General features: G+C 30.4%; 2 protein-coding genes across 3 annotated transcripts; both read right to left on the reverse strand.

Annotated features, from left to right (window-relative positions):
* Window positions 1-3,986: 3,986 nt before the first annotated feature.
* On the reverse strand, window positions 3,987-7,200 carry LOC111280433 (3-epi-6-deoxocathasterone 23-monooxygenase CYP90D1-like). Its single transcript, XM_022867826.2, has 7 exons — window positions 6,514-7,200; window positions 5,965-6,289; window positions 5,115-5,264; window positions 4,783-5,034; window positions 4,498-4,587; window positions 4,226-4,411; window positions 3,987-4,115 (listed from the first exon to the last, which is right to left on the reverse strand). Exons 1-7 carry the CDS (start codon window positions 6,759-6,761, stop codon window positions 3,987-3,989), a joined length of 1,380 nt encoding a protein of 459 aa, XP_022723561.2. The 5' UTR covers window positions 6,762-7,200.
* Window positions 7,201-10,946: 3,746 nt separating this feature from the next.
* On the reverse strand, window positions 10,947-15,185 carry LOC111281266 (uncharacterized). 2 transcript variants are annotated; one of them, XM_089756835.1, is made up of 3 exons: window positions 14,996-15,185; window positions 14,738-14,952; window positions 10,947-11,355 (listed from the first exon to the last, which is right to left on the reverse strand). In XM_089756835.1, exons 1-3 carry the CDS (start codon window positions 15,061-15,063, stop codon window positions 11,033-11,035), a joined length of 606 nt encoding a protein of 201 aa, XP_089612961.1. In that variant the 5' UTR covers window positions 15,064-15,185; the 3' UTR covers window positions 10,947-11,032. The 2 variants fall into 2 exon arrangements, with proteins under 2 accessions (XP_089612961.1, XP_022724702.2); XM_022868967.2 differs by having other exon boundaries at window positions 14,738-14,938; window positions 15,021-15,182.
* Window positions 15,186-15,801: the final 616 nt, after the last annotated feature.

Genomic DNA, 15,801 nt, shown 5'->3' on the forward strand with positions numbered 1-15,801 from the left:
TTTTATTAATTAAAATATAAAAGTTTGATTAACATTGTAAGATACTCGATCTTAATATAAAAACATTCAAACTCGACTCGATTGATAAGTCGAATTATTCGAATTCGAACTTAATTTAATAATAATGAATCGAATTTAAATTTTATTCGAATCAAATCTAAATAATTTATGAGTATTAATATATTATTTATACATTTAGCTATCATACATGCTCTGGGTGAGAGATGCCTTCTTGCCAGAAACGAGGAATAAGCGACGTCGTAGTGAACTAGTGATCCGTCTTATGGCCAGGTCGGTTTTCGTTTTTCTTTTTTTTTTTTCGGCGTTGGAAGTCTGAATCGTGAACAAAAAAGTAGGCCCATCATCAGATTTAGTTTGATGATGAAGAGGATTCGACCTACGTTAAGGTCCAAAACAATGAAGGATTAAAGTCCAGTTTGAAATTCAGGCTAGGCCTTATTCTCTCTTAACTCAAAAAAATATGGGTGAAGACAAAAACATATATAATCAGAAGACAATGTCCCGTATTTAATGATTCGTATATTTATATTATATAAGATATTAAAATTAATATATTTATATTATATTTTATATAAAAATTATGTATCATAATTTGTATTAATATAAAAATAAAAAATATATTTTTTAATTTTATTAAATTCATAAATAATTATTTTTAAAATTTTAAATCATATCATTTTTATATTTTTATATCATATTTGTATTATATCATCTTATTATATTTTAAATTATCAAATAATTACAATCATAAATTTTTCAGATCTTTTTCCAACTAAATGAATTTTATTAATTTTAATTATTTTTCAGAAAACATATCAAATCCTTTGCCATTGCTTTAATATGTTTCAGTTCTGACCAAATGGAGATGGAACAAATTTGCTGCTAAATCAAATCGCATCAAATAGAAATATATTTTTTGTCCCACCCTGGTCTTCCTTATGTTGAATTTGGCTTTTTTTTTTATTAATTACCTTAGACAAAAGATCATCCTGGCTAGCTAGTTACAAAAGCAGGATTGAGTAAGTCCATTTTCTTCTGATGAAAACCAATAGGAATTTGCCAAATTCTACACATTACTCCATCCTAAATTCAAATAACATTTTCATTTTAGGTTGTTTTTGAGGTGCATGCATTGAAAAAACTTTATATATATATATATATATTCGATATTGTGATGAATTGAATTTTGATCATCAAATTTAATATTCTCTTTAAAGATATCTTAAAAAAAAAGTTTAATCTCAAATCTGGATAAAATAAAAAGAATATATCTTTTGTTTTTTGTTTTTTTTTTTTTATTTTCAATCAGATGGAAATTTTTTTGTTCTTTTGTTCTCAATTAGGGTTTTTTTTTTTTATTGCTTATATAGATGTTAATAGAACTCTATTTTCTAGTTTTTGCTAGCTTTGTAAATTTTCTATTGCTTTAATAAACTTGATTTAACAAAAAAAAAAAGGAATAAGGGTAAAAAAACCTAAGAGACTTAGCTTAGCTTGATAATTATATATCTTTCTTTTCTTTGGTAAATAAAAGACTATAATCCGATATTAAAAAAAAAGTTACAATTAGAGATGTCAATGGATAGGTATGGAGAGAGTAGAATATTTTTCATCCCCATCTCCAGATTTTATATTATATCTATTCTCATATTCATACTTAATAAGTATTTTAAATTTATCTACATTTTTATTTTTATGGGTATGTATTTAATGGAGATGATTGGTACTCCCCATACTCATAATTTTTTAAAAAATAAAAAAAATTATTTTTTTAGTTTTTTATTTTTATCTTATATATTTAGACAATTTTTTATAAATATATATATTAATATTTTTTTTTCAATAAAACTATATTAGTTTTAATTAATTTAAAATAATAATTTATATTATTTAATAAAAAATCTATTTGCTAAATATATATATAAGGTACAAGTACAGGATGGATACTATATTACCAGTCCTCATCCTCATACCCACTAAACATTTAAAATCATATCTATTCACAATATAATATCCATTCTCATCTCTATGTAAAAAGTCAAGTTGTCTATTAGATATGAATAATATTGACATTCTTAATTACGGTTGTTAAAATTTAAATTTTAAATTTATTAAATATTATCTTTTAAAAATAACTACACAAATCAATTTAATTAAAATTTAGATTCATTATATAACCTTCTTTTATTTTATTATTACTATTGTATTTTTTGCTAATGCTGAAAAAGGGGGATAGCTAGAGAATTAATGCAAAATCAAGGGATAATTTATGGGTTTCATTAAAAAAAATTTACTTCCACTACTATTGTCTAAAAATCTGAAATAACCTAGCTATGAAAGAGGACAACATGTCGAACTTGTCAATTCCCCCCCACACGTTTTCATTGTGGCCGAACCCTTTTTTATTTTACTTTGCTTTGGGTTTTGCTTTATATCACTGTATTGGAAGTTTCTGCTTAAACTTTTCATAGCCAAAGCATGTTTAGGTTACCAGGAGTCTTCCCTTCTTTTGACCCAAATCGGCATTCTCTTCTTCATTCTTACTGTTGGAAAGTGGACAATGGTGTCATCCTCGGCCACCCATCTGCATATGTGAGTTTAGAGAACTATTAGTTTTAAAATTCATAAAATCAAGAACACAAAAAAAGCAGTCAAAACATAGGGAAAGCGGGGGGGGGGGGGGGGGGGGGGGGTGAGACATGATCACACGTTCCATTATTTATAGTTTTTCCTAGCTAGGTAAAGAAAAAGTAGCCAAAGCCCCCTAGCTAGTAAAAATACTCCAAATAAGTGTCAAATTATATTGTTGACGGTTTGATTTAATTCGAATCTTCTATTGAAATGCATTGATGTGGTAATTTTATTTATGTTATAACTTATTTTTATTAATGTTTTATTAAACTAATTTTGTATTTTCCTTTAATTAATTTCTTTCTTCTTTCTAATACTATAATCTTTTGACTTTCAAAAAAATATTGGATTTTAAGGATCTCGAGATCAGAGAGCATTCATTGTCGGTCTAAAACCTAAAATGAATGGCTATAGCATTAGCATCTTTCTGTAGTTAAAGTTTGTGTATTATGATCTATGAGCTAGTCTTGATTCAGGCATTATATAATCAATAATGTCGGCAAAGTCTATATGATAGGTGCTTGATTTGATTAATAATGTTATGTGTTCAATGAATTTGACAAAAGAAAAACAATCAAATTTTGAAAATGAAAATTTCAAAAAGGAATTAAGAGAAGTGACCCCTAAATTGAATGGTTCTAATTAAATCAGTTTGGTCATGACAAGTTGTGGTTCAAGCCATCAAGGGAACTAACATGATAGATTCAAGGAATTTGGATTTTTAGCTGAAAATGTCTGGTATCTTTAGATATGATTTAATTTGTCAGTGTGAATTGATGGAATGCTCGAAACACACATTTTAGCTGGAAAAGATGTGAATGGATTATGGTTTTGAAGGTCATCATATGTGAAAAATATTACCAAAATGCATATAGTTGGAAACAACCATATACGAAAATGAATGCCTTGCTGAAGGCTATATTGAGCTCAAAAGAACAGAAAAGTTCAGTGTCTTTTGTTATGATGTTGTCTTTGCTAGCTCATGTGGTAAAAATGAAGAGATAGTAAGTGTTTTGAGTGTGCATGACAGCCTTCAAAGATGACTTCCCTAATTATAATGTAAAAAGTATGGAAAATGTTAAAAGATCCTATGGGCAATCTGGCACTTATATATATTAAGATGATATTATTAGAAAAAATTTTATAATTATCGTATTATCTTATTTGAAATTTAGTAAAAACAATGTATTAAATGAAATTTTTTTCTTAAAATAGTATTTGTTTTACTTATTTATTTATAAAAACTTGACAATTAATCTGATCTGAAAAATATTAATAAATCATTTTAAAAGAAGTAATTAAAATTTATATGAAGGCTCAATTGGGAGTGTCTGTTACCTGAAATTAGTGACAAAATGATGTAGGAAAATGGCAGTTTCCAGCCTAGCCAAGTCAAGTCCAGGACACAGCCTTTGTCCACCTCCAAATGGAGTGAAGTTGTAGCTGCTACTTATATCTTTGTTCTGTACATGATGAGTCCCCATTTGTCTATGGGTTTAAAGCTAAAAGCAGCATGTATTTGATCATAACAAGAGAAAAGACAATATTAAAATTGGGGTTCATTAATTCTTACTTGCCACCTCCATGGATTGAACTGATAAGGCCAATCATAGTGATTTTCATCAAGATGAACTGACCTAAAATAAGCAAAAACACACCATCCTTTGGGTATCAGATACCCTTTTATCTCAACATTTTTCATGGCCTTTCTCATCACCCCTATTATGATGTTCCCCATCCTCAGAGTCTCTGTAATAACCTGCTTAATTATAGATTAAAATTAGTTTAATTTCTTTTAGTCACAGATTTATACATGTAATCTTTTATATTGGTTGAATCACTTACACTTTGTGTAAAAGGTAATGATAAGTAATCACTCCAAACCAATGGCTTTCCATTCTGAGCTTTCAGCCTTTTCAACTTCATGTTTTCCCCCTAAAAAATTCCAGAGTTCATCAGAAAAGCTAGGTTATTATTAGTATGAATATTATAAACATATCATATCAGTAATATCCATTAGAAATGGCAGTTGCTTTGTTCATGGAGAAACTGTACATATAGTGTGGACAAAACCCTAATATTAATTAAGCCCGCCAGTTGTGTCTAGATGGTAAGAAATAAGTTGCATACCGTTAATTGATGTAGTGCAGCAGGGTAATCTGAAAGGTATTTGATTGCAAGGGTCATTAGAACAGGCACTGAATCTTCACCAGGGATCATCATATCAATCATGTTATCTGCTATTAGATCATCTGTTAATAGTTCACTAGCATCCTTGAGCAAAACGTCCACCACATCTTTTGGAACAGTACTTGAGATCATGCCTGAATTCCTTTTAGATTGGATAATCTTGTGTACAATCTTAACCATTCCCTTCTTTGCCTGAAATTGACAAAAAAATTCAACACCCCTCCCATAAATTTATCTAGAGCTAGCAATTGAATTTGAATATACATGCTTGCCTGCAAGGATCGATAAAGTTGACTTCCGGGTACTTTTACAGGAAAAGACATAAGGCCTAAGATAAATTCTTGGAACAGTTTCTTGAGAATTTTCATTTCTTCACCTGGATTCAAACTAATCAATGCCTTCACTAGTACTTGAAAGGCAATCTGGAGACACAAAAGGGTATCTTCTTAGTAACTTTTCAAAAGGACTACATAAGCACAATCATTATGAAGCAAATTACTTTGACAAAATGATTCATGCAGAATTATTGTAAACCCCATGATCTCAACTGGGTTGTTTTCACTTTCCAGCAAAACCATACATTTAAACTTAACTAGAAGCCAGAGAATAGAATTCAAACTTCAATGATTCCTTTCACTAGATAGAAAAAGAAACAAACAAACAAAAATAGAAAAATAGAAGAGTTTGTGTGCACGTGTGTGAATTTTATCTGTGTCTGCTGCTTATTTTCCTTGTGTTTTTTTGTAAATGAGACAGCAGCTTTGAGAGAAGAGAAAGGGTTGTAAGTGTTAAGATTTGAATTCTAGACTTATTAGATGTCACCTCTTAAAGATAGTTACATAAAGCAACTAAACTAGGGTTCTTATTTTTCTTGTGTTTGCTTATGAAATTAACTCCCTTAAACTTAGAAATTAAGAAGAAGCCAAATATAGATTTAAGAGAGATGGCGTCTTTTGTTTTATCCTGTGTCTAGATATATAGGAACTCTAATAAAAAAATTTTATCCTAAAAGACTATGAAGGGAACCAATGGCGACAGAGAACAAACTTCAATCATGAAAAAGAATATTTACTTACTGATCACTCAAAGAGACGAAGAAAGGGAGAAATTGAAGGCACTAACATTTTTGGTCTCATCTTGTATGAATATGGGCTGATCATCTCTCCATTTATCCATTGATTGTTGGACATAACTTTGCATGTCTCTTGTGATCTGATCTTTGAGATGTGGAGACTTGAAGAAGGATCCTACAAGACCATGGATTTTCCTTTGTAAACTCCCATTGATTAGCAGAATGGAGGATTTTCCCATCAACTCAGTTAAGGATTTCGGATAAAACGGCACGAAAGCCTTTGCATCACTTTGTAGAACAAATCGACTCACTTCTGCATCTGTTGAAACAATAGTTGGAGTCCCAAATATGTGTGACTTGAACACTTTGCCATACCTACAAAAGCATATAATTAGATGAAATTCATCAAAGTATGGAATGAAAAGAAACCCTAATCTTTTTAGCAACATATATATTAATCAAAGTATGTACTTTTGAAGTAAAAATATATCATTTATCAGCAAATTACCTCAACTTATCTAGTGTTTTTAGTATATAGGGTAAAAGAAAAGTAAAAAACGCTGAGAAATCAACGCATAGAGTAGTAGCTAAAACTTTACATGCGTCGACGCCTATCCATGAAGCTCTCAGGGCGGTCTGAGCAAGCACAAGAAATGAACTCAATGGTTTCCCCAACAAAAGGCCATCCGAGAGTGCCTAAAGGAAGCTGGCATGAGGTTTTCGATGAGGGAGTTGACCTTAGACTGCTGTGCTTGCTTTTGCTTTTGCTACAGAGAAATATGATGCAAAATACAATTGCTGTCACCAACACAATAATCCACAATGAACTGATCATATTCTCCATCATGGATGAATTTTTTCCTCCTTCCGCCCTGCACGCTCTCTCTCCTTTTCTCTTTCTTTGCTTCTCTCAAATACCCTTAATCATACCAAACGATTCTACTCTCTCACACCAACATTAACATAAATTTTTTTTTCCTTTATGTCTTGATGAAAACATGATATGCATGTGTACCTGCACGCGTGTAGATAAGCGAATTGAAAAAGAAGAAAAAACTAAAAAAAAAAAAAAGAAAAGAAAGTGAGAGAGTGAGTGAGAGAAAGGGAGAGATCAAGGATTGGAGCTTTGAATCCAGTTAGCCAGGGAGATGAATCATGCATGGAGATAAGCGAATTGAAATTGCATTTCAAAGAGCAAATGCATTATATAATATATTGAGAGGGTCCTTGGGGGTGGTAATTGGATCCTTTTGGAGAGCACTTAATTTTGTTGCTTTTAGACAAAAGGTTCCTATATTTGATGCTTAGTTACAGTAGCTAAAAAGCATAATGTTGCCAATGAACACAGGGCAAGGCAATTATGTAAGTTAAAAGGTTCTCTTAGTAAAATAAAGTTATTAATTTAAAAGCCTTAATTAATTTCTAGTTGAGGTTAAAAAAACGAAGAGCATAAGGTTATCTTTCGTTATATAATCTACGAAAATAAATCAAATTTAAGTCTTATACATAGCATAGCAATGTTAATGCAATATATATATATATATATATATAATTGAATTGAAGTACAAGGGAAAGCAGGAAAGGCATAAAAACTGATACTATACTATTATTTTAATCGTACGGTCGAATGATTGTTTCCTATTTAAAGAAGCTAACAATTTTGGGAAAGTCCAAATATAAATATTTATATATTTTTATGCATAGAAAGTGAAGTTTGAGAATAAAAGAAAAAATTATAAGTGTTTGAGATTCAAATTTTATATATATTGAATATAATTTTTTAAATATAATTATATAAATTAATTGAATCAAATTTTAAATTTATATATATATATGAAAAATTATCATATTCTTTAATATTAATGTTTTTATAATTAAAAGTAAAGTTAGTAAGAGAATATATATCCTTAAAGTATAAAAAAAATTTAAAAAAAAAAGTGATAATTTCTTAATTTTGCTTATGAAATTAAAAAATTACTTATACTAGTAATGTATAAAAACAAATTCATAATAATTGGGGAAGGATTAACCTGCACACAAAAAATTTATATTTATTTTTAATTATTGATTTTAATAGATCCAAGAGATGAGATTATACAATTTCTTCTCTTTTTCACATTTCTCTCTCATCCCTTAAATTTATTAAAATTAATGGTTAAAAAAAGTGTAAAATTTTTTAATTTTATACTAGTGAAGATGATATCTCTCTCTCTCTCTCTCTCTCTCTCTCTCTCTCTCTATATATATATATATATATATATATATATATATAGATAGATATATACCATTAACTTTGAAGATTTGATTCCAAAACTGTAAGTTATTTAAGCACTTTGATTTAATATAATAAAATCTCTGAATTATTCATTTGAAATAGCAAGGTCATTATAAGAAAAAAAAATCATCCTCAATTGAAGTCATAGTGCCTTCTTTCTGTGTTAGGTTCCTTTTTAATAATAACAAAAGCAAATGGAAAACGTGAAAATATGTTGAGAAAACACATATCCCATGCATGAATGATAGTTTTTTTCCTTTACATGGCCCCTATTGGTAGAGTTTGGTTCCAATTATGAGTAGCATAAGCCAAAAATAATTGTCACCCAAGGTAAAAAGAAAAGAGAACAAATAGATATTGCTAAAAGAATTTCTTGATGTGTATGATTATTTACATTTTTTTTAATCTAAAAAATCCGTGAACAGATAGAATGATTCAAGGCAAGTTCACGATATGGGACGAAAATTATATTAAGATAAATATAGAATAGAATAAAGATGGAGAAGTGAGGGAATGAAGTCCCCACATAAAGTATTCCATGATTGATCTCGTGGAACTGTGGCTTGATGAGAGCCCCCCCACCCAACCCCTCAGTTCCTTTGCAGTTGCAGGGCAGCAGCAGCAGCGGCAGCAGCTGGTTGGCCTCGTGCTTTCATGTGAGATTCAATAAGTCCAACCACATTCCCTCCATCATCAATCCTGTTTTTCTTTTTTTTTTTTTCCTTCCGTCTTTCTCTCAAACTTTGGTTTCGTCTTTTAACTCTTTCTATCTCCGATGAAATCATCACCCAACCTTTTTATTATAAAAGAGATTGCAGCTTCTCGGTTTATAAAAAATTATAAATTATAAATTTATTAAATGTTATTTTTTAAAATATATATGTAAAACAATTAAATTAAATTTTTAATTGCCGAATGTTTTGTCTTTTAACTCCTTCTCTCTCCAATCATATTATCACCCAACCCTTTGATACAATATATACTTACACAAACATCCCAGGCCAACCCCTTTTGCAACTTTCTTCTTGCCCATCCTTTCTCATTTTTTTAATTTATAAGGGAGAGACCACATGCATGTGGCTACCTCTCTTTATATCCCAAGAATACTTAAAATTATCGCAATGATCTGCCTCTATACCTTCCCTTAATTAATCTAATTAATAAATAAACAAGCCAAAGCTTTTCAATCAAAAAGGAAATGGGTGGTCACAATTTGCCTCAAATGGCATCAAACTTTACGTACGGCCTGGTTTAGAGAAGGGCAAAAATGTCATTTCATTATGCAGAAAGGAGGAAAATAAATAAAACCCTTTTATAAACCTACCTTTTTAACTTTCAAAATTCTTCCTTTGACTGTTGTTCAAATTTTATTCAATATATTCATCACAATGACCCCCAATTTCTTGATTGCTCATGTACTAATTAATTTCCTAAGCCTCAGCTCCATTCCATGGTTTGCCTTTTGCTCATTTGTTCAAACAACCTAACTTATAATTATAAGTATTTTTTTTATACGAGATTTAGTTTAATTAATTTATGTAATTATCGTACATAAAATTCAAATTTTAATACTTGTAATCTTTTTTTTTATCTTTAAATTGTAATTTTCTTTATATCAAAAAAATATATTATTTTAATTTTTCATATCATGATTGCATCAAATTGCTTTGCTAAACATTCGGCTTTCTCTTGAATGTTCTTTTTATGGGATTGTATTTGTTTAATTCTACTATATCTTTTAAGAATCCTAGAGCATCTATTGGATAAATTTGATATATATATGCTTTGAAAAGTTAAAGAATTAAGAAACCTTAGATTCTATTCATATTATGTAGTGATTAATGAAGGGATATTTGGGGGAAAGCAAGAACAATGTTTGTAGTTGGTTCGGTTTTGGAATGTAGCATCTATGCTTTGCATTTGCATGATGTGGGAACTTTCAGAATTTTGCATATTAGGGGAAGGGGGTGTCCACATCCTTTTGGAAAATTGTGCATGCTTTGCATAGTTGCATTTAGGCCCATGTGAATCTCTACACTTTAAAGTTGGAGAATATGCTTTCTTCTTCTCCATATATAAAAAAAATGGAGACATCAAATGAAAATGATTTTAGCCCATCATTAGAAATGATAATATCAAGATGAAATTTAAGTAAATTCCATCGTTCTTGATATTGCAAATTGAAAAGAAATAAAAGTATTTTCCTTTTACACGAAAGTCGCAATTTAAAAATAACAAAAGATATTGCAAGAATTGAAATTGAAATTTATATTTAATAGTTATTATATTTTAAAATTGATTGTATGAATTAACTGAACGAAATTTTGAATTTATAAGAGATTAAGCATCAAAGGCCAAAGTTTACACCACGAAATATTGTTGGTGTATGAATTGTACCGCTCCTTTCACAAGTAATGGATTGTTCATTATTCCTTCCAAGATTATTGGAAGATGAATCATATTCTTGTTTATTTTAACCAGAACTGGCCATCCAGTTTAATAATTTGTCACTCAAACAGACCAGTATGACTGTGCTTCAAAGATCAATTCAATTGTTGAAGTCTGCTGGCGCAAAACAGCTGAGGGTTCAACGTGCAGACTCAAAATTAGTAGTCATCCAATCTCCAATTATTTATTGCAGATTTAAGAATGGCTGAATAGGCAATAATGTCTGAAATTTACATGGCGACAATTGTATTAGGAAAGTACTCGTCGTGAAAATGTTATAATTCTACCAGATTTCATAAGACTAAAGTATTAAGGAAAAAGAAGACTTGAAATTCAAGAAATCAAACTCACAAGATTCTGAAAGAACAGGCAATATTCAAGTTTAGACAAATCAGTCATATCTTAGGAATGGATTTTGCACGAATAAAATGTTTGAGTATAGCTTTCTCTTCATCAAGGCGTTTCTTCTCCTCAGGGTCCTTCGGTTTGACTTTCCTTTTCTCTTCCAATATATGCTTAAAAAGTTCACGCTGCTGGCTCTCAGGAATCGGTTCAGGCAACTTCACAGGTTGTGTGATAGATGGTGCAGGTAATGGCTTTTCAGTAACTGGAGGGGCAGTGACAGTTGTAGTTGAAACAGGAGTTGAGCCTACATCTCTTGGTACATCTTCTTCTGTCATTCCTGTGTCCTTTTTCTTTGTTCTCGTGAAAAGGTAAGCTGCACTAATCATACAAATTTCTGTCAGACAAGTAGCAAATCATGCTTCTGAAGAATTAACTTGTCAAGATTCTCAAGAACCAACCTAAAAACTCCAACATTCACAAGTTTGGCAAACTTATATTAAAAAGTTGAGTTGGGACCAGGGAAGGGGGGTGGAGGGAAGAAGGAAAGAGCAGGTGTCATAAGTTGGTGGGGTGGACCACAATACAATGTATGATTCTGTCAGACAAGATAAATATATGGACTGGAAATAGAACCAGATACCACGATTAAAGAAGCAAACGATTAAAGCTAATTATTACAGCCCAACAACAAAAAGCAATCTCAATGTGCTCCTCAAGACCTCATGTAAACAACATATAGAAAAAAAAAATGTTTATCGTTTATCAACAACAGCTAGTTCTGTTCACATCTAAAGATAATTATCATTAACTACTGGTAATTATTAGAACACGACACGAAAAAGATCCAGAACAACCACGATAAAAGAAGCAAGCGATTAATGTTAATTATTACAAAGCGACAACAAAATGCAATCAAGATATGCTCCTCAACTAACCAACATATATAGAAAAAAGAAAAAGTTTATTGCTTATTAACAACATCTAGTTCAATTTGCATCTAAAGGTAATTATCATTAACTATTGGTAATTATCAGAACATGACACTGAAAAAAATCCAGACATCCTTTATTACCAATGAGCAATAGCTTATTTTACTATCATTTAATCGTATTATTAAATAGCGACAACCAAAAGCAATCAAGATGTGCTCCTCAACTAACCAACATATATAGGAAAAAGAAAATGTTTATTGCTTATCAACAACATCTAGTTGTGTTCACATCTACCGGTAATTATCATTAACCATTGGTAATTATCAGAACATGACCCCGAAAAAATTCCAGACATCCTTTATTACCAATGAGCAATAGCTTATTTTACTATCATTTAAACATATTATTACAAAGCAACAACCAAAAGCAATCAAGCTGAGCTCCTCAACTAACCAACATATATAGAAAAAAGAAAATGTTTATTGCTTATCAACAACATCTAGTTCTGTTCGCATCTAAAGGTAATTATCATTAACCATTAGTAAATATCAGAATGCGAAACTGAAAAAATCCAGACATCCTTTATTACCAATGAGCAATAGCTTATTTTACTATCATTTAAAAGTATTATTACAGAGCGACAACAAAATGCAATCAATATATGCTTCTCAACTAATCAACATACATAGAAAAAAGAAAACATTTATTGCTTATCCCCAACATCAAGTTCTTTTGCATCTAAAGGTAATTATCATTAACTATTGGTAATTATCAGAAAGCGACACTGAAAAAAATCCAGACATTCTTTATTACCAATGAGCAATAGCTTATTTTACTATCATTTAAATGTATTTCATGTTCTCCGTCGCTAATTATCATAGCAAAAACCTAGAAAGAAAACTGAAAAGCACATAAAGAAATGCTTTCACTGATTGGAGACTACAAGTTCAACTTTATCTAAAAGTAATTGCTGTCTGAACACTATAGCAGGCAACTTCTGCAGTAATCTCCCCTTAGTTTACTCACTAATACAATTTGCAACTTATCACTTCAATGTTGATGTGAGCTTTCAAGCAGTCATTGTGTTGGTGGGTGAACAGGGAACAAATTGCAAATAATTTCATTCATCATCATCATTATAAACCCAGATGAATATGGAGATAATCACTCCATGTTCGTTGCTTAAGTTTGCAACTATGCATTTAAGAGAATACCATAACGCATGCAAAATTTTACTAACCATCAAAATGAGTCCCAATTCCAGCAAATTTATTAAAAATGTTTAACTCCCTCAATCACTACACTATGGATTATGAATGAACCTAAACTTAGGGATAACTCATTTATATTTCTTTATATAACCAAAATTCCTCTTTTGGGTGAATACCAGATAAATAAGCTAATGTTCCATCTCTGTAGCTTAATTAAATATTTAAATGGTTGAAAAATAATCTACTTGGATAAAATTATCATAGATTTAGAATGTGCCAACTCATCATCTCTACTCCCAAAGAAATTATTTTCCTTTAGTTACTATAATATCTATTCTATGATAAGGTATGAAGGTATGATTGATCACTTAAACAAGTAAAAGATAAATTAGTCTCTATCTAAAGGGTCCCTGATTGACAGCACTATTTTTCTATCCAGACTCTCTTGGGATGACTTTACTAACAGCAGATCAGAAAATTTTCCTCTACAGACTCCTATCAATATACTTTCTGAGGAAAATGTTTCATATGTCAAAGCTCTTCACTAACAAAGAAAACCAATATCAGAATGATTGCAGAATATGCAGATGTTAACAAAAATGAGCAATTGTAGATATCTAGCACATAAACAGGAATTGCTTTACCACATAGAGTCAAGAAAAATCCATCATTAATAAGCAACAAAGACATGTGAAGTGGTAAATTACTCTATTCGGTTACATGTACTAAAATATAACAAAATGCATCAGTGCTAAATGGTAATCCAAGAGTACTCTTCCAATCAGAGCAGAATAGACAAATAACCTGAGTTTCTTTAGGATATGAACTAACAAGATGGAAATTCAAAGTTGCACTTCAGCAAACTCAGCCCAGGATCAATTTTTCAGCATAAGCACTTAGAGGTGTCTTGCAGTGCATAACTGCATATTGTTACTATCAAACACTTGAGACAACAGATGATCAAAAGGCCTATGGTTCGCTAGAAAACGAAGAAGGAAATAACTGAATATAAAAAAAAAAAAAAAGTCACACAACAGCATGCATTCCCCGAAGTTACTAGAAAGAGACAAAGAAGAATGTTAATCAGGGGATGAACCATGCTTTTAATATTTCAGTAAGAAAACCTGCCTCGTAATGCAACCTTTTATTTACTGTTAAACTACCACACCAACTTTTCTTTTGGGTATCAGACGTACGTGAATTCAGATGCTTCGGATTTTATCACCTCTAATTAAATAGCTATTAGCTGATAATTAGCACATCGTGGCCATCCCTCATTGAAATTTTACTATTCTTCTTGAGCATGAAGAGCGACAATCAAACACAATAATTAGCAAACACCACATGAACAACAGAAGCCAATAAAAGAATTCATATTCAACAGAGTACAGGAATTCATCACTCCCAAACTAAATAATAGTCAATCAATATCATCAAGTGAAAAAATTCTCCAACATATAAAACTCTTGAGCCCTAAACTTTATTTCCATCAAAAACAGAATCAAGCAATGCATTCAACTTCAACAAGCATTAAAATCAACATTCAAGCCAAATTAAAAGAAACCCATTTAAATACCTAAGCATAAAATAATTTCAAAAGAAAGGAAATAACCTCCAACGGTAAAGTTGACAGCCAAGAGAAGAGGCCAAAGAAACTTGTAACGCTTCGCAAACGATTCCTTTGGAGGTTGAGGTGGTGGTGGTGGCGGATTGGTAGTAGTCTGAGACCCCATTTTATATGATGCTGCTACACCTGATGATGTTGAAGCGGAATCCTTCCCTTTTTGTTGCTCTTGAAACTGTTTCAGTTGAGCTGTCGTTTTTTCACTCAGAAAGGAATCAAATGATTCTAAAATTTTTTATTAAAAACAAAAGAGAGAATGGGGGTTTTGAACCTTTTTTGGGTTTGTTGTCGTAGAGCTTTGGACCTTCGCTCATGGTTAGCTGAGATTTCTTTTCTGACAACACCGTCTTTGATCTATCTCCGCTCCGTGTCGTCGTCACCTTTGTCGTAAGCTACCAAAGGGTCTGAAAACAAATACCTTTTTTTTTTTTTTAAATACTTATTATTATTAAGCAACTAATCTAAGCTGGATAGGAGTAGCTTGTAGTTTTACTTTCATTTATTTATTTAGTTTCAAAGAACACAAATTTTATTTTAAGGTTAATAATAAGAGTTTTTTTTTTAGTTTTTTTATGAATTAATTATATTATTATATTTCAATTTCCAAGTCTGAGTTAAGATATATTCATGATGTTAGTGAAAAAGTCATTCATTGATCATTTTAGTAAGAGTTTTTTCTTATTTTTCACCTTAATTTTATTTTTCAAAAATACTTATTTTTTAATATTAAAGATTATTAAAATTTAAATCGTAATTATTAAAATTAAAAATTTTAACATTAAAAATTCACCTGACCACCCTTTGGCATAATAAAAAAAAAGGTAAATGAATATATTAATTAATTTTTATATAGAGCCTTAATCAATTTCAAAAAGATAATCAAAGAATTAACAATGATTGATCCGGTGATACAGTGGTCTCAAATAAAAAAAAAAAAAAGGGAAGACTATTTTTTTATAAGAAAAGGGATAGATTTCAATTCCTTTTCTTCAGATTCAAAACAAATTTTTTTTATCAGAAAAGGGATAAATTTCAATTCCTCTTCTTTAAAA

Source organism: Durio zibethinus, chromosome 28 (assembly GCF_047325235.1).
Source record: "Durio zibethinus cultivar Kanyao isolate XHJ-2024 chromosome 28, ASM4732523v1, whole genome shotgun sequence".
NCBI classification, from domain to species: Eukaryota; Viridiplantae; Streptophyta; class Magnoliopsida; order Malvales; family Malvaceae; genus Durio; species Durio zibethinus.

Excerpts from the sequence above, each read along its gene's own strand:
- LOC111281266 (XM_089756835.1), bottom strand. The coding sequence starts at position 15,063 with ATGAGCGAAGGTCCAAAGCTCTACGACAACAAACCCAAAAAAGGTTCA. Across the intron at positions 14,953-14,995 it reads AAACCCCCATTCTCTCTTTT|TGAAAAAACGACAGCTCAAC; the intron begins GTTTTTAATAAA and ends TTCCTTTCTGAG. Across the intron at positions 11,356-14,737 it reads TGTCAACTTTACCGTTGGAG|CTTACCTTTTCACGAGAACA; the intron begins GTTATTTCCTTT and ends TGATTAGTGCAG.
- LOC111280433 (XM_022867826.2), bottom strand. The coding sequence starts at position 6,761 with ATGATGGAGAATATGATCAGTTCATTGTGGATTATTGTGTTGGTGACA. Across the intron at positions 5,265-5,964 it reads TACAAGATGAGACCAAAAAT|ATTGCCTTTCAAGTACTAGT; the intron begins GTTAGTGCCTTC and ends TTGTGTCTCCAG. Across the intron at positions 4,588-4,782 it reads CTGCACTACATCAATTAACG|GGGGAAAACATGAAGTTGAA; the intron begins GTATGCAACTTA and ends GGAATTTTTTAG.